The sequence below is a fragment of the Corapipo altera genome, unplaced genomic scaffold (genome assembly GCF_003945725.1).
Source record: "Corapipo altera isolate COAL_440 unplaced genomic scaffold, ASM394572v1 116, whole genome shotgun sequence".
NCBI classification, from domain to species: domain Eukaryota; kingdom Metazoa; phylum Chordata; class Aves; order Passeriformes; family Pipridae; genus Corapipo; species Corapipo altera.
The window spans coordinates 76,631-96,758 of NW_020884953.1; the positions used below are offsets into that span (position 1 = coordinate 76,631).

Sequence of the window (20,128 nt, forward strand, 5' to 3'; positions counted from 1 at the left end):
CACTCCCAAATGCAAGAGAGAAAAGAGAGCTAAATTCATTACCATGGAAGAGCAAAGTTTGTCGCTCAGAGAAGTTGTGGATTTACCATCCCTGAAGTGTTCGAGGCCAGGTTGGACGTGGCTTGAGCAACCTGGTCTAGTGGAAGGTGTCCCTGCCCATGGTAGGGGGGTTGGAATGAGATGATCTTTAAGGTCACTTCCAACCCAAACCATTCTATGATTCTGTGATTCTATGGAAAAAAAAAAAAAAAAAAAAGAAGAGGTTTTTTGTGTGTCTTTCCCTTGTTCTCTTTATCAGCAGTACACAAGACCAGCCAGGCTGCGATCCAAGGGCAGGCAGCAGATCGAGGGTTTTGTAAGCAGAAGTTAAGCAGGGAGAAATGCAGCCAGACCGTCTGTCTGAGCACGGTGTGGGAGAGAGAAGAAAGCCAGCCGGTGGGAGATAAAGAATGAGGCTGATGAGCTTAGAAAGGAAAATAATGGATTGGAGGCCAAGCAGGGCTGGAAGGGCTGGATCTGGAAGACAGCAAAGCTGCTGGTGTGACAGCTGAGTCAGAGGCAGGTGCTGGGACCAAGCATTTGCTCTGATTTTTTCATGCTGCGATATCCAGGCAGTGTTTAGCAGGGAGCAAGGACATGCTCAGAGAAGAAAACTCGCCTTCGTGTGCCAGGGATCATCCCTGAGGAGAGTGACATCAAGTTTGTGACAAGTCTGTGTGTCACAGTGCCCCTGCACAGACTGTAATGATGATAGGCTGGGAGAGCTGGGGATGTTCAGCGTGGAGAAGAGAAGGCTCCAGGGAGACCTTAGAGCCCCTTCCAGTGCCTAAATGGGCTCCAAGAGAGCCAAAAAGGGATTATTTACAAGGGTATCTGGTGATAGGACAAGGGACAATGGTTTTAAACTGACAGAGGACAGGTTTGAATTAGGTATCAAGAATAAATTCTTCACTTGTGAGGGTGGTGAGGCCCTGGCACAGGTTGCCCAGAGAAGCTGTGGATGCCCCATTCATGGAAGTGTTCCAGGCCAGGTTGGACAGGGCTTGGAGCAACCTGGTCTAGTGGAAGGTGTTCCTGCCCATGGCAGGGGCTTGGAACTAGATGAGCTCTAAGGTCTCTTCCAGCTCAAAACATTCTGTGATTCCATGAAAGGAAGCTTAAGGAAAACCGTAGCAGAAGCTGGTATTTTCTTAGGAATAGTGACTGTAAAGCAGGAGAGAGGAGAAATGAGGAATAAAGAATTGAAGTGCAATTCAGAAGATCTGGATTCAGCTTTGACAACTTCTGCACAGACAAATCTGAATTACCAGTGTTAAGATGGTAAGATGATAGCTTCCTACATCCCTGCTGTTTACCCATGAAAGGGAAAAGGGATTCTTAATCGGGCTCTGCTTTCGTGGCACTGGAGGACACAGATGGAGAAAACTCGCCCTCTGGTGGGTAAAAACACAACCATACAGAAGCCTTAGTCTGTATGTTATATTAAGAAATCCCTAAAAGTGTTGGTTAATAGAAAGAAAAATATAAGATTTTTAGAGATTTTGAGAACTGAAATTCACACAAGTGTACATCCTGGGGGATGAGGTATGACTGTGATCACACATGATCCTCCTGGACAAGGCTGGTAAGTTGAGGACCTGGAGCGATGTGACAGAAAGGGATCACAAAATCAACAATTTTCCACTGTGATGGAAAAATCCCTAAAACTGAGCTCCCTAAATCTGGGAAGTCAGTGTGCTGGGGTGTCTCTCTGAAGTGTGTGTAAAGAACTCAGGCAGTGTGGGGACTGGGCATGATGAATCAGAGCCATGTGTGCATCCGCAGGCCATGTGTGCAATCTTGGGATCATAGGAAGATGTGGTGGAATGGCTCCCATGACTTGAGTGTTGCAATGGAGGGAGACAGACAGTCTTTTTAAGGGCAGGCCAAGAAGGTGAGGAGGGGGAGCTGCCCTTTAGTGAGACAACAGCTGGAGTGCGTGGAGTTTTGCCTGGATGAAGACAGCCTTGGCTGCAGTAACCATGAGATGGTGGAGTTCAGGATCCTGAGGGGAGGGAGGAGGGTAAAAAGCAAATTCACAGCTCTGGACTTCAGGAGAAGAATTTGGTTTCTGCTGCGATCTCCACCTGATTGGTAGAGTCCCATGGGATAAGGCTTGAGGAGGAGTCACCTCCTCCAAGCTCAGGAGCAGACCATTCCAACGAGCAGGAAGCTGGGCAAAAATGCCATCAGGCCTGCATGGATAAACAGGGAAAACTCAAACACAGAAGCAGCACAGAGAAGGTGAAAACAAGGACATGGATAGGAAGGAATCTGAGAGAGCAGAGATGAAGAAAGACAAAGCCCAACTGGAATCTGTCCAGGGATGTCAAAGACAACCAGAAAGGTTTCTATAGGTGCATGGGTGACAAAAGGGAGATTAGGGAAAATGTGGGCCCATTACTCAGCAAGATGTGGGAGCTGGTTACACAGAACACAGAAAAGCCTTCTTCACCCCAGTATTTACTAACTGGCCTTCAGGAATCCCAGGTCCTTGAGACCAGTGGAAAAGGCTGGATCAAGGAATACGTACCTCGGTGGAAGACCATCAGGTCAGGGAATATTTAAAGGATCTTATCAATGTATATAAATCCCTGAAGCTCTGGAGGGTGCAGAGAAGATGGAGCCAGGCTCTGTGTCAGGTGCCAGTGCCCAGGACCAAAGGCCATGGGCACACACTGGAACAGGAGGTTCCTCTGAACATCAGGAAACACTTTTTTACTCTGAGGGTGGCCAAGCACTGGCACAAGTTGCCCAGAGAGGTGATGGTGTCTCCATCCTTGGAGATCTTCAAAATCCATCTGGACATGGACCTGGGCATCCAGCTCTGGGTGGCTCTGCTTGAGCAGAGCCAGGTGACCCCCAGAGGTCTCTTCCAAACTGAACCATTCCATGGCTTTGGGTGATGGAACTTAAATCCCTCTAATCAGTGTCAGGGCAGCCATTCTGCACTTCCCTTGTGGAAAGGTAATGAAATCCAATAGTTATTGTGAAACCTGGAAAGTGCTTTGTGATGCACAGATGAAACCACTCCCTATTGTTCATTATTATAATTATTATCCACTCTAATATATCCTCTCCATAATTATTATCACCTTTTCTTCCTAATGACTCATAACCTTCTGTAGTTGTGCATTTGGGAATTTCACACCACACAAATTGTTTTGCTTTCACAGATTTTTTTTTTCACTAAGGTTTTTAAATAAAGATCAGTACAGTACAAAGCTTAAAATATTGTCAATGTTTTCAACAATACAAAGTCAGCAGATGGGAGTTGGGAAGGGAATGGTTAATATGGAACACTCATACCCTTCCTTGTTTCCCAGAGAAAAAAAAAATACAAACTCTTTTGTACTTCTGTTTAGTAACAAACAGTGCTTAAAAATAATCTTGTCAGTAAAAGTTGTAAATTGCAAGGCACACGAGGAACCTGTCCTTGCCTCGTTACACAAATTATTAGGCATAAATACAAATTTAAGGCACCTGTCTCCATCCTCCCCTCTTGCTCCATACAGTGAGGAAATTCTGTCAGTGAGAAATAGCTGTTAAGAGCAACCATGGACCAGCAGACAGCAAAGGGGCTGCCCCTGATCCTCAGGTTCCTTCAGGATGAATCTTGAAAGAGAAACAGCATAAGGCACATTGGGATGAATTTTTGGGAGTTGTCCTGGTTGCAAGATCTCCAAGAATACTGTCTCAGGACAAGAGACTCCTGGGAGAGAGGATTAGAACCGTGGTCCCTTTGGCATCTCAGGTGTGCTCAACCTTTGCTGGTCAGCTCTTCACCAAAACCTGGCCATGGGTACATCCTTCCCGACCTTTCCTCCTGAGGAATACCAGAATGGAAGGAGACATGCTCCAAGCATTGAGCCAAGGAAAAGGCCTGAGCAGCTCCCAGACAACTGAGTATTTATCACAGTGACACTTTTGCTCTCTCTGGATCCAGCCCTGGTTTCTTCTGGATCAACGGCAGGGCTTCCAGAGGGCATCCACAGCCACTTCCCAGTTGAGGCCTGGCAGACTGCACAGCATGTGGAGCCTGCCCAGGTAGGCAGCCAGGTGTACAAGGCACAGGGATGAAGGAAAGAAATGAGCTGACTGGAGGGGGAGGAGGAGGATGGAGACAGGGATGAAGGAAGCTCCAGTGTTGGCGAGCCCCTTGTGACACAAGGGCGCATCCTCACAGCAGCACAGATCCGTATGGCAGGTCCCTGCCCCATCCACCCATCATAGTAACCAGGAGGTCAGCTCCAGGTGGGAATGCAGGGCCATGTGGGGATGGGAGCGGCGTCACCTGAGGGGAAATGGGAGAGTGTGCAACGACACCTCCACTGTCACACAACTGTTCCAGAGGAGAAGTGTCACTTCTGCTCGACGAGGGAGAAGGCATATGACCAAAAACACCTTGGAAAAGAGCCATGTGGGCACATCTCCGTGCCCCTGAACCAGACAGCATTACTGTAGTCACCCTCCTTTGACACGGGCAGGACATGTCATCTTAAACCCTTAGAGAAGGAGACACCTGGGTGATCCCTTCCTTTGGTACCAGTGTAACTCCAGGTAGCAGCAGAGCAGGTTTGTTATTAGCAGCCATGCCCAATCCCTCTCCGTTTTATCCCAGAAATGAGCTCTGGACCAGCCTGATTTACACCTCTTCCTGAGGTAAATCAGGCCAGTTCTACACTCAGTGCCTTATTCTGCCCTACCTACCCCAAAAGGCTGTGAGAAAAATCTCTGCTCCCACAGGAAGCCCTTCCCCAAACTGGGTGGAGACCCACAAGCAAAGCCAGAGGGGCCAGGGAGGGAACAGCCCATCAGTGCAGCTGGGCTAACTGAGAAGCCAGCTGCCATGCAAGGAGGGACTACTGCTGGCCTCCACTCCAGCCCTTCCCTGCAAGCAGCAGTGTTGTCCAAGTGAGCTGGCTCAAAGTTAAAACCAGCCCAAATTACTGACATTTTTTCAGTAGGACTGGTTTCCTGATGCTCTGTCTCCCGGCACCAGCTCCCTCCGTGGTGACATGTGCATGGGAAGGGGTATAATGAGGTGCAAGTGGGACCATTCCCACTTGCCACTCCCCTGAGACAGATTTACTGTTAGGTCAGTATGGCCATACTATCAAAAACACCAGAAGAAATGAAGTAATTAACTTCTAAAATGGATTGGATGTGAACCAGGAGGCCAGACTGATGAGAAAGGTTGGAGTAGATGACCTCCTGAAGGCTTTCCTATGATTTCTTCTCCTATACTCCCAACTTACTTCCCTCCTCCTCTATATTTAATTTGTCTACAGGGCCATGAGTTCCAAATTTATCCACAAAACACAGGACCAGCAAAGCATCTATTAATAGATCTGTTTTCTGTCACCTATTTATAGATCCTCTCTCTGGCCCACCTTGCTTCTCCAGCAGCACAGCACTGTTTCCTTCAGGTGAATCTTAACCCAGTTAGGAGGCTCTGCAGATAGAAAATCCAAAGGCAAAGCCTTTCTGGATAATAAATCACGTGCACAGGCATGTACACAAAACACAGACACACCTCAAGAGCTAAACCACAGATCAAGTGCAGAAATCAGTGCTTGTCCTCACAAACCATATCCCCAACCCTACACTCCGCCTGCTCAGAACCAGCAATCACAATACATTTGCCTGCCCTTGGGTTCACTGAGACAAATCCATGGCTGGAATATATCCCATGGATTCCTTGGTTTCAGCATGGATTTATACCTCCTCAGTGGCTCCATATCCGAAATTCCCCCCCAAGCAAGCACAGAAGAGACTCATCTAGTGGGGGTCACAGTAACCCAACCTTTGCTACACCTTGGACAGGAGTGACCCATGGACTTCAAGTGTCCCTGACCACTATCTTTGCTACTCCACGCAGGAATCACCAAGTCCCAAGGACAAACCCATCCCAAGGTTGCACAGGACCCTAATCCTGTCACCCTGCTCCTGCCTTTTGCTGTTCTACCTTCATCCAGTGCTGATAAAAACACGCCAGAGTCACAATCCAGTTGGTCAGAGAAAAGCAACTCTGGTTTTTCAAGGTCAGCTTTTCCACAAGGCTCACCAAGGACTGTTTGGTGTCCCAAAAAGAACCATTAAGAGGGGAATAAAGACTCCTTCACCTTCATGCCCTCTTGGCCATGACCACAGTGGGACTGTTGGAGGATCAGAGCCTTTCCCGCATCAAACAGGCCACATCCAAGTTACTCTACACTGTGTGGACATTGCAGGTCAGTCAGTCAGTCTCCCTAGACAGATGATACAGACCCAGTTTGTCCCAGAGGACCCCAGGTCAGGCCTAAGTCTCCAAAGATGTTTTGCCAAAGCCACCTCAGCAACCTGGCATTGACACACTTGACAAGGGGACTGTAGAGAGAACCTGGAACAGGAAATGGACTGTGCCAGCCACTGTGCCACACGTGCCCTCACAGCTGAACCCTAGAAATGTAAACTCCCCCTGAAACCCCCTGAAACCTTCCTACTGCCTTTCCTAGGAACAGTTCTCCCACAGATATGGTAAAGCCCAGTGAGATCATCACATCCAGCTGAGTTCCTCATGGAGCTCTGAGCCCTGGCAGACTCTTCTACAGTCTCACAGCCTTCAGGCTGCCCTCCCTGACACTGAGCAGTGTATCACCCACAGCTTCACCAGAATGAACAAGGAACCTCTGCCTATTCCAGCATCCTTGGTTCAGTGACTTGTTCTGCCTTAAAACACTCCACATCCCCCCTCCCCAGATGGCAAAAGGCAATCCCTGCTGTGAAAGTGCATCTAGCATGAAGTGTCCAGCCCTCCACCCGAGTCCAGGGTCCCGGTTAGTCACAGCGTGTTAGGCAAATAAGACAGCTGCGCCTCTAATATGTTATGCCCCCTTTTTGTTGATTTTGTCTGGTGATGCCATGCCCATCACATCTGTGACTCTCAGGAATCCTTTGTAGCCAGGCTGGCCTTGATCCTGCGCCGCAGGATGTAAGCTGTGATGGCACTACAAGCCACCAAGCCAAAAAAAGAGATGCAGGAGAGATAAACGGTGAAAGGCCCGTGTCTCTTCAGGAAAATCTCCTGCCTGTTCTTGTAATCCAAAAGAATGGCCTCCAGCTGTGACAGGGTGCAGATGGCCAGGAAGGTGTGGAAGATCTGGTGGGCATGGCCAACGATGTCGCAGCAGCCAGGGAAGTACTTCTCAGGGACGGGGCAGGAGAAGAAATAAGCGCTGATAAGGAAAAACAGTATCTGGTACGTGTGGTACCAAGCAGCATCTTCCTCACAGCCCCCCAGGTGACACACAACCACCCGGTGGGCCACGGGACTGATATCCAGGATGAAGGCGAGCCCGGCTGGGATCACCTGGCACATCTTCCTCATGATGGGGTAAGGCCGTCGGTACCGGTACTTGGCGTAGCAGCAGCCGGCACAGGACAACCAGCCACAGAAAGCTGCTGCCGGCAGGAAGAAAAGCCAGAACTTGTCATACCAGGCTTGGTCAGAGCTGTAGTAGAAATGAGCCAGGGCACTGCCATACTGGTAGATGCTGACCCCAACATAGTCCACGAAGTAGAAGGTGTAGTGGTACAGCTCCGACTTGGACTGCAGCAGGTGGGCCAGGAGGCTGCAGGTCAAGTAGGTGACAGAGGAGAGGACAAAGATGAGCAGAGGCAAGGACCACGCGTCCACGGGCAACTGCTCAGCCTCCACAAACGTCTTGAACCTCAGCAGCACGGCCAGCGCCGCCAGCAGATGAGTCCATACATTGACCACCTCATTGTGCTTCTGGAAGAGGCTGAGGAAGTAGTAGCGCCAGTCCTGGCCGGTGGGGCGGTACCCGGAGTGGATGTAGGGCTCGCGGAACAGCTGCGGCACCTCACACTCCTTCACCGTGCACGGCATCTTGGGCAAGCCATCCTCCAGCAGCCGGGGCAGCCGGCTGAGGTGCTGCCCGCTGAGGGACAGCGTGCTGATCCGCTCCAGGATGGCTGTCATCCCGCTGCCAGGCACCAGGGAATGTTGTCTTTGTGCTCTGAGGGGAGGGGAGAAAGAGGAAATGTTAATGGTGATGCATTGCTGACATTCCTTGTGGGATTAACCATGGCACCATCAAGATGCGGGACCTGAGGAGGCCCTTCCAGTGCCTAAAGGGGCTCCAAAAGAGCTGGAGAGGGACTTTGGGCAAGGGGCTGGAGGGACAGGACAAGGGGGAATGGCTTTAAATTGATAAAAAGGGTAAATTTAGACTAGATATAAGGAAGAAATTCTTCCCTGTGAGAGTGGTGAGGCCCTGGCACAGGTTGCCCAGAGAAGCTGTGGCTGCCCCATCCCTGGAAGTGTTCAAGGTCAGGTTGGATGGGGCTTGTAGCAACTTGGGATAGTGCAAGGTGTCCCTGCCCATGGCAGGCAGTTGGAACAAGATGGTCTTAAAAGTCCCTTCCAATGCAAACCATTCCATGATTCCATGACTGTGAGGTGAGTTTAGGGGTACCAGGTCTCCTGGGAGTTAGAGGAGGGTCTGAGGGAGTACAGGATTCCCAGGGGGTACCTGTTCCCTGGCCAGTAGACCTAAATTCATTATGGAGAAGGATGGCACAGCCCTGTCCCTGCAATTCAGCCTATGTCAGATGGGAACAGCAATGTCACAAGCCTGACCCTCCTCCTCACTTCCTTGGGCTTGGAGCATGTTCAGGAGGAGCCAGGAGCTGCCAACAAGGGGGTGCAAGAAGCACCTGATGATTTCTGAAGGGGATTTTTCACCCCTTGGCCCACAACAAAATGCTCAGGGACAAAACTGGGATGTAATTAATCATCTAAGGAATAAGCTGCCTGTCTGCACGTGAGTGAAGAGGTGCCAGCCAAATTATGGAGGTTACAAAAAAGCTTGGCTTCCCCACCAAACAACTTGCACATGGGTTACATGCCTGGGGCTGCTGGCAAAGGGAGAAGTGGAGAAATCCAGAATCCCAAACCTGCAGCCCTCATTCCTCCACATGTAAGAAGCATCAGGACTGGGAGGTGATGGAGAACGAGAGGCACTGCATCCAGGCTGGTTGCAGTTTGGGTACAGCATTGGAGCTTTGGGAGGGGCTGGCAGAAATGTGTCTGCATGTTCAGAGCAGCCAACCCAGTGCAGGGCACTTCTCTGCCTGCTCTGCTCCTTGGCAACTTCCAGAGTTCCTAAGCTCTGTCTGGAAAGATTCAGATTCAGGGCACAGCAGGATCCTAATGTCTGGAGAAAACCTCCCAGCCCCCTGTTCCCCAATAACCTGGATATTTGTCTTCCCTTCTAGTGTTTATGCCACACAAGACAGAGAAGAATTCATCACAGATGCCCATGCTTGAACCAAAATTAATGCTGGTGCAGCCCCACCAGACTCTGCAGGGCTGTGGTTATTCCTGTGCAGGTTTGCAGGAGTGGGATCTGACTCCTAATTTTACATGCACCCAACAGGAGCTGCAGCGGATGGAGATGGCCAAAACTAAATGCATGCAAATAATATTTTGCCTGAGTGTAGGAAACTGTGTATTTTTCTCCTAGTTGCATCAGATACCAGCTGTGGCCAGAGATGACACAGAGCAATAGTTTGTGTGGAAACCCTGTCTAGTGGAAGATGTTGGAACTAGATGAGCTTTAAGATCCCTTCCAACCCAAACCACTCTGTGATTCTATGATGGGAGACCCATGCCAGGCTGGTGATACAGAGGACAGGACAGTGTCAAACACCACGAGAGAGTTTCTGAAAGCAGGGAAGTGGGACCTGGCAGTCCCAAAGTGAGACAACACGAGCAAAGTCAGAGCAGACTCTGAACCAGGTGGCAAGTCCCACTTCCTCTTGCAACCCACAACCTCTGATAAGAGACAAAATATTTTCATGTTGCTTCCTTACTCTAGTAGATGGTAATTGTCATAATTAAGTTTCATTTTCCAGCAAATTCTTTCTGCCCTGCACTTTCTAGGCTTTCTCCATCAGCACCTCTCAAGGCTGGTTTTCTTTTTCCCTGTCTGCCTCAGGGGAATTTGTCTGCTGAGTTTGATGGAGCTGCCTTAGCCATAACAAGGAAAAATGGTCCCTGAAAATGCCATTTTAGTTTCACAGATGTGTAAGACTTAAAAGAGCACACTTGCTGGGGGGCTGATGTTGTGCACACTCACAAAGATTTTGTTTCTCTCTTGAGGGTCTGCAGGTCTGATCTGTGATGCAATACAGTTCACTCAGCAGCTCTTATATCCCTGTGGAGTTACATACCAAAATTTAGGGAGGCAAGGCAAATTTTGACTCTGGGGCACTCCTGTAAGGGGATGGTGTGAAAAAGAGCCATCACTCCCTCTCCTCAGTCCTAATGTACAGCCAGTCTCTTCTGGCTCCTTGCAGACAATGGAGAAAGAAAGGCTCATTCATAAATCATGGAATGGTTTGGGTTGGAAGGGACCTTGAAGATTATCCAGTTTCAATCCCCTGCCATGGGCAGGGACACCTCCCACTAGTCCAGGTTGCTCCAAGCCCCATCCAACCTGACCTTGAACACTTCCAGGGATGTGGGGCATACACAGCTTCTCTGGGCAACCTGTGCCAGGGCCTCACCACCCAACTTTCATCCAAACTACTTTAGACTTGAGCTTCAGCATGAGGCACAACCCAAGTAAGAACATCCCTGGCTGTGCAACACTGCAGTACTCACCCTCTATTGTCCCAGATCTCCTCTGGATGATCTGGCCAGAGACAGGTTGGAGGCTGAGCACAGTAGGGTAGGAAGGACATGGAGATTTTATGGATGTGTCTGTACTAAGACAGTGTTTGATTTCCAGGTCTGGATGCACAGACAAGAGCTCCCTTCCCACACCAACTGCGTCTTGTCACTGCAGCACCAAGGCACCTCCTCTCTCCAGACGATGTTCCTGAGGCCTCATGCACAGGTTTTGCCCTGTGCAGAGGTGACAGTACAGATTCTGAAGTGCTTTGTGTGTCCTAAACTCCTCTGCCCTGTCCATTAATATGTCATAATGTGTTCTGCACTGCTCCCAACGTTTGCTCTGTTGTTACTCAGCAAGAGGGCTTGGATCCCTGCTCAACAGCTCCCAGCTTCCCTTTAACTAAGCATGGTCCAAGAATTTGGGCCTACTACAGGGAGCTCAGGACTTACTCTTAATCCCAATTCCACTACAATGCTGGAAAGCCCTCCAAAAAGGTATTAAGCACTGATGGGGATCATCAGATTAAATTAGATATTAGGAATTTACATTAATAGATTAGACATTAGGAATTTAGATTATTTAGATTAGATATTAGGAAGGAATTCTTGGCTGTGAGGCTGGTGAGGGCCTGGCACAGGTTGCCCAGAGAAGCTGTGGCTGCCCCATCCCTGGAAGTGTTCAAGGACAGGCTGGACAGGGCTTGGAGCAACCTGGGATAGTGGAAGGTGTCCCTGCCCGTGGCAGAGGTTGGAACATAATGAGCTTTACGGCCCCTTTCAACCCAAATCATTCTGTGATTTTAGGATCACGGTGGTGAGGCACAAGGAGAGAGAACATGCTGGAGCTCCTGTGTGGAGGACACAGACTAATGCTAGAATGGATCCCAGGATAATAGGAACTGGAAACCAGCTCTGATACAGCACAGACCTGCACAGGGAGCGGGGTCAGAGCGCTCATCTCCTGAAACCTGCCTGTAAAGAGCAAAGGCAGCCAGAAGACACACAAGAAAGTGATAATCAAGCCTGGGAATATGGATGCACAGGAATGCAAGGGGCACATCACCCCTTCCACAGTCCATGGCCTGCCTGCTTTGCATGCTGACAGGGGTATGAGGGAGACAGGCAGTGTCTGTCCCAGGCACAGCCTGGCTCTGGCTTGCACCGCGTGTGCCCGTGCCAGGATTTTGCCACGGTCTCTCATCCCCAGAGCTCAGCGAACACAGCTCTGAGAGGTTACACACTGCACATCTCCCCGACAGCAGAGATTATTCCAGGCAGGCTTTCATAGCTGGAAAATGCCAGTTTTTTAAACAGGCTGAGGGGCAGAGATTTCCAAAATAACAGCCCGAAATCACAAGAAACACATCTGATACGCAGCATTAAATCAGGAACCTGGTGGACGGCTTATTTTAAACCTTGTGACATTAACGAGTGAGAACGAGTTGGCAGTTTCCAGCGATCATGTGATGGACAAAGCGAAGAGCAATTAACGTTAGAAAAGGGAGAGAAAGGAGGAAAAAAAAACAACAAAAAACCACCAACCCAGAAACCCAAGGTCAGCACTGGCTGTTTCACTTTCACAGAGCCCTTATTCTTTTCCCTTCTCGGGGGCGTAGGAGCAGCTGAAAGCCACATTCATCGTCGGGGTGTCTCGCTGAGATTCCGTCCTCACCCCCCATCTCCGGGGGATTCAGTTATTTTGGCTGCTCCCAATTAATAGCAACCAAGTATCGTTTGTTCACGGAGGGAGCTGCAAGGCGAGAAGGAGGGCGTGGATGATGGCCAGGCTGGATCATTACAGCCACAATAAAAACCCCTGGCACAGGAGGAGAAGGATCCCGTTCCAATTTTTTCTCTCCCTTTTGAAGAGAGTAATTGGAAACCCGAGCTTTTTCCCAGCTCTTTTGCTTTTTGGTCACAGTCTGATGGAAGGGTTTGAATGAGAAAATTTCCTACAGAGTACGGTTGATTTTCCCACCGGTCTGGCCTCAGCCTCCACTGTCTGGGACTGAGTCTGTACCAATGTGATATATTTGTTTGCAGACTAGTATCAGAGGTTTACACAGGCTCCCAGAAAGGCAGTAATTCCTGGTAAACAAAGCAGGGAGAACTGGGGGAACTCAGCTGTGGGGAAGTCTTTAATAAATGCATTGCATTTAAAATAGGAAAAAAAAAAAAAAGTAGTGGCTGTGGACAGCATGAAAATAACAGCAGTGGCCAACTGACTGGTTTGGAGAGCTGCAGGTGATTCATTCCTGAATTCCTCTCTTCTGGCAGTTGAGCAAAAGGCCCTGGAGGGACTCCAGGTCATTTTGAAGCCTGGAGTTTTATTGTGACCTCTTCCTACACAGGGTTAACTTCAGTGTTGCAGCTCCCACAGCACCAGGATGGCAGAGAGCAGATCAGCTCTGGGAGAGGCTGCACCAGGGCTGCACCCTGCTCAGATGCAATGGATAAGCCCCATCCCAAATCCCGCTGCCTGCAGGCTGCTTCTCCCTGAGCACAAATATCTCCTGTAAGTAAACCATTTGTGGAGGGCAAATTTTGAAAGACCACCCCGAGAGCACAGTGCCAGCTCCCCCATCCCATTCTGCCTGGTGTTTTGGAAAGGCCCCATCAGTGATGAGGAACTAAGAGACCACGGACCACCTGAAGCAGCAATTCCCGTGTAGTGTAGTATTATCAGCATCCTTCTCCTGCCACAGGCTTACGTGCCAACCTTCCTCTGAACTGCAACAGACACACACAGCACTCAGCTCCCTCCTGCAGGGAGTTACTGGGCTTTACATGGGGCTTAGATCTCCACAGGGAGTTCCTGGGATTTACTTGGGTGTCACTCAGAAACTGGCACAGGTTGCCCAGAGAAGCTGTGGCTGCCCCATTCCTAGAAATGTTTAAGGCCAGGTTGCATGGTGCTTGAAGCAACCTGGTCTAGTGGAAGATGTCCCTGCCCGTGGCAGGGTTGTGGAACGAGATGAGCTTTAATGTCCCTTCCAAACCAACCCACTCTACAATTCTACGATTTGATGGTTTGTGCCAGGGACGAGCCCTCTCTGAGCAGGCAGCAGGGTATGAAGGACTGACCTGCACTCCAACAAAAAAGAAGTGTAAATCCCCAAAACCAGGTGCTTGTGGCTTCTGTAAATTGGGCTTACACCTCCCCATCTATGAAATGGGGATATCAATCCTCATCTGCCTAATGAGAACTAGACATTATGCTCTTAACGCACCAGGAAGTGTTGGGACTCCTTAACAGTGCATAGCAGAGAAGATTTTATTTCCCTTGACACACTTGCCTACCCTGTTACATCTACATCAGCACAATTGCAATCACTCCTCTAACACGGCCCTGCACAGGTTAGGATGCTCAGGAAGGCAAAAGGTGATGTGATGTGATTTACTGAAGGGCAAGCCTCAAAATAACCCTTAAAAAAGCCTTAAAAAACACCCTTAAAGTAACCTGTTGAGAAAAAGGGTCAAAGTAGCCTCCTGGAAAATTTCAAATAAAAGAAAATGGCTCAAATTCTGCCTTTCTGTGCACACATACACATACACAGTGTGTGGCTGAGGCAGGGTTTGTCCAAGTCTGTATTGCTCAGGAAACGAAAGTCCCGTGATGCCGGGAGATGAGCCATGAAAGCCGGCGGGAGGTGGCAGGATCCCCCACGGAAGCCACGGCAATGTCAGCTCCCCTGCAATTCCTGGCCTGGGAGTGAGCTGGGCCAGCAGCCAGCCCAGCCGTGCCGAGCAGCAAGTGCCTCTTGACATGGGCTCAGCGTTGCCTGAGTTTTGGGATGAGGCCAGGGGATGAGAGCAGTGGAGCCGGCACAGGGAATGCTGTGCTTGGAGGGGACGGAGCAAAACAAAGCTGCTGGCAAACACAGTGTCCCTGCAGCAAAGCCACAGCATCCCACCAAGGAGGAGGTGTTCCCGAGGTCCTATGGTGTTTGGGGGAGCACAGCAGGGCAGTGGAAACCCAGCAGGCTGGATGAGGCTGGTGGCTGTACTGTGAAAGTCCAAATCTTGAGCCAGACATCAGGTGCAGGGGAACTGATTTTCACAGCTATGAGATTCACCAAGCTGGCTTGGCCATTCCTGTGCTGCTGCACCCCTGAAATGGGTGGCCACACACAAACTGTCTGCCAGGAACAACTCTTGGACTGTGCTAAGTCCCAAACCATGCCAGGGAATGGCACATTTCTGATTTGCTGTGATAACACTGCTGCAGTTTCCTCATGCCTAACCAGGGTTAAAGCTTGGTGATGCTGCTGATAACACAGACAATACACCCAGTTCCTGAAAAAAAGAAACCCACCCGAAGCACCAGGCATATGCAAAAATGTTAATATTCACCATTTCTATTCAAAGACCCTGGCTGAGAATTATCTCCTCTGGCAAATCTGTCCCCCCATATCAAAAAGTGCTCAAGATCAAGGTAATATTCCACAGCTTTTCTTCCTGATCTCACTAATCCTTTGCTGTTTGTGCTTTCCTCATCTGTGCACCACTTTCTTTTCCCACACACAACTAACACAGTGCCTGATGCTTTGGGGCTTGATTTCACGTGGGTGTGAAATCCCTGGATGGAGCACTTTGAGTACACCAGGAATTAAACCAGACCAGGACACAGTCCCAGTCAATGACCGTCAGGTGGCTGAAGTGTCACTCCTGGGCTTGTTTTTGGTCCAGCCACTCCCACCAGTCCCTGCCTGCTGTATTCAGTCATGCAGGGACCACTGAAGGAGTGGGACTGACTCGTTTCCAGAAGCTGGAATTGTGCCAGGGAAGTGCCTGGGGTTTTTTTCCCCCCCTCACTGACTGAAAAAGGAGCCTGGATTTGTTGCAGCTGCATCTCACTTTAACCACAAATCTTCCTTAAGCACAGATCTGCTGGAGCTGGGAACTCCTGCTAACCCAGGAAGACCTCAACAAGCCAGCAGATCCCTCCCTGCTGGTGGGACAACCCTGGAGCCACCAGCCTGCAGGCCGAACAACCAAACCAAACTGGCTGTGTGCTGTTTGGGGGTGTGAATTGTCCCCAAAAGAGCCTCTGGGCTGAGGCTGCTCAGCTTTGCTGTCATCCACAAAAGCCTCTTGAACAAAAACTTTTTTTTTTTTTTTTTAAGGTTGCAGATTTTAGAGCTTCGGTCACTCGAAAAAAATGTATATAAATCATGCAGAGCACGGCGGCTGCTGCGGGCAGAGGACGGGCTGCCAGGGAGAGACTGAGCTCTGTGCCAACCCCTTGGAGCTGTGAGCTCTCCTCTTCCCTGCACTAAAAGTCTTTGTCCCTATCCAAGACCTCTTCCCATTTAATCCCACGGCCTCTCCCAGCGAGGTTCTGGGTTTGCAGTGACAACAGTGGTGCCCTTCCTGGGGCTACAAAGCCTCAAGCAAGAGCCAGATGGTGGATTCCTCCCAAAAAAAGGGTTGCAGGCTGTGCTGCATCCACATGCTTACAATCCTGCACAATCCCAAGGACTTGTTGGGGGTGGGGAGCTGGGAGCAAACTTCCCCTTACTACCTGGAAGTGTTCAAGGCCAGGTTGGATGGGGCTTGGAGCAACCTGGTCTAGTGGAAGGTGTCCCTGCTCGTGGCAAGGGGGTGGAACAAGCTGATCTTTAAGGTCCATTCCAACCCAAACCATTCCATGATTCTATGAAAGATGGAGGATGTAAGGTGTGGCCACATCAGTGGAGCTGCAGATCAAATGTGCAGCCTCCAGCAGCCTCCCTGGGAATTTATTCTTCTGGAGGGATTTATTAAATTAATTATTTTGCAATTCAAGGGCCGCTGGTCCGACTGCAGGAACAAGGGTTACCAAGGACACTGGTAGATAAAAATTAAGCTGGTGCCTGACTCAAGACGTGCAAGTAGCTGCAAGTGCACACACGTGACCTGATGATGGCACCTCCCTTGTCCTCAGCTTACACTGCCCATCCCTCCCTGCATCCTGAGGGAACAACCCTCTGCTTGGCCAGAGGCTCCAGCCACAGCTCCAGCAAAACTAAATAAAAGCAATTAGTGCCCAGGAAACAGAAAACCCTGCACTGTGCACTGAGTTAACCCACACCTTCCCTGGCTGAGTGGCAGGAAATGTGTAACAGCGTGTGGTTTGGCCTCACAAGATGTGGGTTTCTAGGAATTGTTTGCAACACTCTGTATCACTCCCCTCACCCTGACACCAAAGCAGGAGCATTATGTGCTGGTAGAATTCACAGCTGGCTGTGCCCTCCCTGCCCTAGCAGCGGCCAAAAACAGACTTCAGACCTGCTGGATTCATCGTTTTTCACGACCTTTTCATGACTTTGCTCTTTTGCAACGGCTGCTGCCAGGGCAGCATCAGACTCATCCCTATCCTAATCCTCTGCTGGCAATCATACAATCCTACAATGGTTTGGTTTGGAAGGGACTTTAGGGATCTTGTTCCAACCCCCATGCCAAAGGGTTCCACTAGACCTGGTTGCTCCAAGCCCCATCTAACCTGTCAATCCCCCAAAGTAACAGCACCTAAAACATTCTTGGGCATTTCCCAGCTCTGAAGCGATGATTCCATAGCAAAACGCACCTCTCCATCCCAGAAAAAACCCCTGTGTGCTCCAGCTAATGCAGCCTGGGGATGAACTGCTGGACCTGCACAGTTATTTAATGAGCAGGGACCACTGTTCTTGTGTGCCCAGTGTAGGATCTGTGGCACTTCCCACCCCACTGCAGCTACTGGGATGCTCTATACCCAACCCTGCTCATTCTGGAGAGGAATCAGTTTGACACAGAGCAAACAACTGTTAATGTTTACCCAAACCTATATATTTGTCTGAAAAAAAAAAAAAGAACACTTTAAGACAGTTTTTTTTTTTCCCCAAAAAAGTAAGAGCACGTGGTATTTTCAGCCAGGAAAAAAATCCAGATGGGATCTAAGGGGAACATGACCCCGAAGTGTCCTGGAGAAGATCAGCAGGGAACAACCCCTCGTTGACCCTTTGGAGACACGAGCTGGGGCGCGTCAGGCACAAGGGGCAGGTAGGAGCTCCAAAGCAAACACCGGGAGCTGGTTCTTCTCCCAGCTCACGGCGTAGTTCGGCCGTGAACTCCTTCCCGCGGCCTCCAAGAACACCCCGGGGGTCAAAGTCATTCAAGGAAAATCCTCCCACAGCCATTAAAAACAAACACGGCGGAAAAACACTGCCCACCTCTCTGCCCTTGAGCTACCGGTCACAGGGGTTTGGGGGGCAATTTAAGGCAAACCCCATATCTTCCTGCGCACTCCTCCCCTATTGATGCTCTTCCCCAGCGCCCACCTGGCTGCTGGACCAAGCCTGGGTTCATGGACTACGGTTGTGCTCGGCATGGAGGGAGAGATCCCGCATCTCGCTGCACCCCGAGGTCCTGGAGAACCCGCACCGGGGGTCTCTGCAAGCACCAGATACCGGCCACCGCCCCCCCTCCCCTGCATCCCACAGCCCCCGCGGGGAAGGATAAGGATGCTCCTGCCGCGGCAGGGATGCAGCGAGCGGCGATACCCGCGCGGGGACGCCGGAGCTCGCCGGGAGCTCAGCGGGAACTCACCAGGAGCTCAGTGGGCACCCACAGGGGCCCCTCGGCGAGGTGTCCCGGAGGCGGGGGGGGTGGTGTCCGTGGGGAGGGGACCGCCCGCTCCCACCGCCCGCACTCACCGCTCCCGCTCCCGCCGCCGAGTCCCGCGGCCGCCGCCTCCGGCAGCACCGCCACCGCGCATGCGCGCCCCGCCCCGGGGTGGCCCCGCGGAGTGAGCCCAGCTGAGCTCAGCCCGGCCAAGCTCAGTCCAGCCAAGCTCAGCCCAGTGGAGCTGAGCCCGGCCAAGCGCAGTCCGGCCAAGTGCAGCCCGGCCAAGTGCAGCCCGGCCAAGCTGAGCCCGGCCAAGCTGAGCCCGGCCAAGCTCAGCCCAGCGGAGCTCAGCCCGGCCAAGCTCAGCCCAGCCAAGCGCAGCCCAGCCGAGCTGAGCCCGGCCAAACGCAGTCCAGCCAAGCTGAGCCCGGCCAAGCTGAGCCCGGCCAAGCTCAGCCCAGCCAAGCTCAGCCCAGCGGAGCTCAGCCTGACCAAGCGCAGCCCAGCCCGGGCTGGAGAAAGTGCGGCTCAAACTGATGGGAGAGCCTGCAGCCCGTCACCCCCACTGGTGGCTGCGGAAGGGAACTAAAGGGGAGACATCAGGATGTAAAGTCACAGGATCGTAGAGTCATTTAGGGTGGAAAAGTCCTCTGAGATCATCGAGTCCAACCTGTGACCGATCACCACCTTGTCAGTTAGACCAAAGCACTGAGTGCCATGTCCAGTCGTTTCTTGAACACCTCCAGGGATGGGGACTCCACCACCTTCCTGAGCAGCCCCTTCCAATGCTTGGAGACCCTTTCCATGAAGAAATTATTCCTCATGTTCAACTTGAACCTCCCCTGACACAGCTTGAGGCCATTTCCTCTTCTCCTATCACTGGATGCTTGGGAGAAGAGTCCGACCCCCACCTGGCTCCACCCTACTGTCAGGGAGTTGCAGCAAGTGAGAAGGTCCCCCCTGAGAGTCCTTTTCTCCAGGCTGAGCCCCCCCAGCTCCCTCAGCCACTCTTTGTAGGACTTAGAAGTCACCATGAGGTGGTTGGGTTGGGAAGCTGGTCCAACCCCCGGCTACCCAAAGCCGGTTGCCTTGGACTGTGTCCTGAAGAACTCCAAGGATGGAGATCACTCTTGAGGATGGAGGTTCTATGTTCAAATTAAAAAAGAAAGGACCAGGGGCCACAGGCACCCACTGAAACACAGGAGGTTCCTCTGAACATCGTGAAGCACTTCTTCATTGTGAGGGTGGCCGAGCACTGGCACAGGTTGCCCCGAGATGTGATGGAGTCTCCATCCTTGGAGATATTGAAAATGGAACTGGGCAATCTGCCCTGGTGGTCCTGCATGAGAAGGGGGGACAGACCAGATGATTCTCATGGAGTGGGGAGGAACCCCCTGATTTTGCTATTGTGGACATGCAAGAGTGGATAATTTTGCCCTAGATTTTGGCTCCCTAAAAGAGTCGTTTGCACCCAAATGGCCTTTCTGGAGTGGTCTGTGTGCTCCTGAGCTATGCCTGGGAAATGTCTGGGAGAGGCTGATGCACCCTGGACTGAGCTGTGCCAAAACCACAGTGATGGATTCAGCTATAAAGTCACCCTGATCCCAGGAGCAGGTTAATTTAGGAGTACAGAGTACCCGTTTCCCCCTTCCAATCTCTACTGGTTTATGCGGGTTTTGCTGTTCCAGCCTGTTAGAACTGTTGTTTCTTGATGGGTTTACAAGGGAAACAGGACTGTTTGTTCTGCAGGGAGAGGATCCGTGCAGAGGCAGCCCAGGAACGTGACTTTCCAGCTCTGATAAGATCACTCCAGCCTGGCTG

At 50.9% G+C, this 20,128-nt stretch overlaps 2 protein-coding genes across 3 annotated transcripts; one reads left to right on the forward strand and one right to left on the reverse strand.

Moving 5' to 3' along the window:
- Positions 1–3,201: 3,201 nt before the first annotated feature.
- On the reverse strand, positions 3,202–18,441 carry PAQR8 (progestin and adipoQ receptor family member 8). Of its 2 annotated transcripts, none has more exons than XM_027663456.1 (2): positions 18,397–18,441; positions 3,202–8,060 (listed from the first exon to the last, which is right to left on the reverse strand). In XM_027663456.1, exon 2 carries the CDS (start codon positions 8,021–8,023, stop codon positions 6,965–6,967), a length of 1,059 nt encoding a protein of 352 aa, XP_027519257.1. In that variant the 5' UTR covers positions 8,024–8,060; positions 18,397–18,441; the 3' UTR covers positions 3,202–6,964. The 2 variants fall into 2 exon arrangements, with proteins under 2 accessions (XP_027519257.1, XP_027519256.1); XM_027663455.1 differs by having other exon boundaries at positions 18,290–18,406.
- Positions 18,048–18,896, forward strand: LOC113956640 (transmembrane protease serine 13-like). The gene has a single exon (XM_027663418.1). It carries the CDS (start codon positions 18,048–18,050, stop codon positions 18,894–18,896), a length of 849 nt encoding a protein of 282 aa, XP_027519219.1.
- Positions 18,897–20,128: the final 1,232 nt, after the last annotated feature.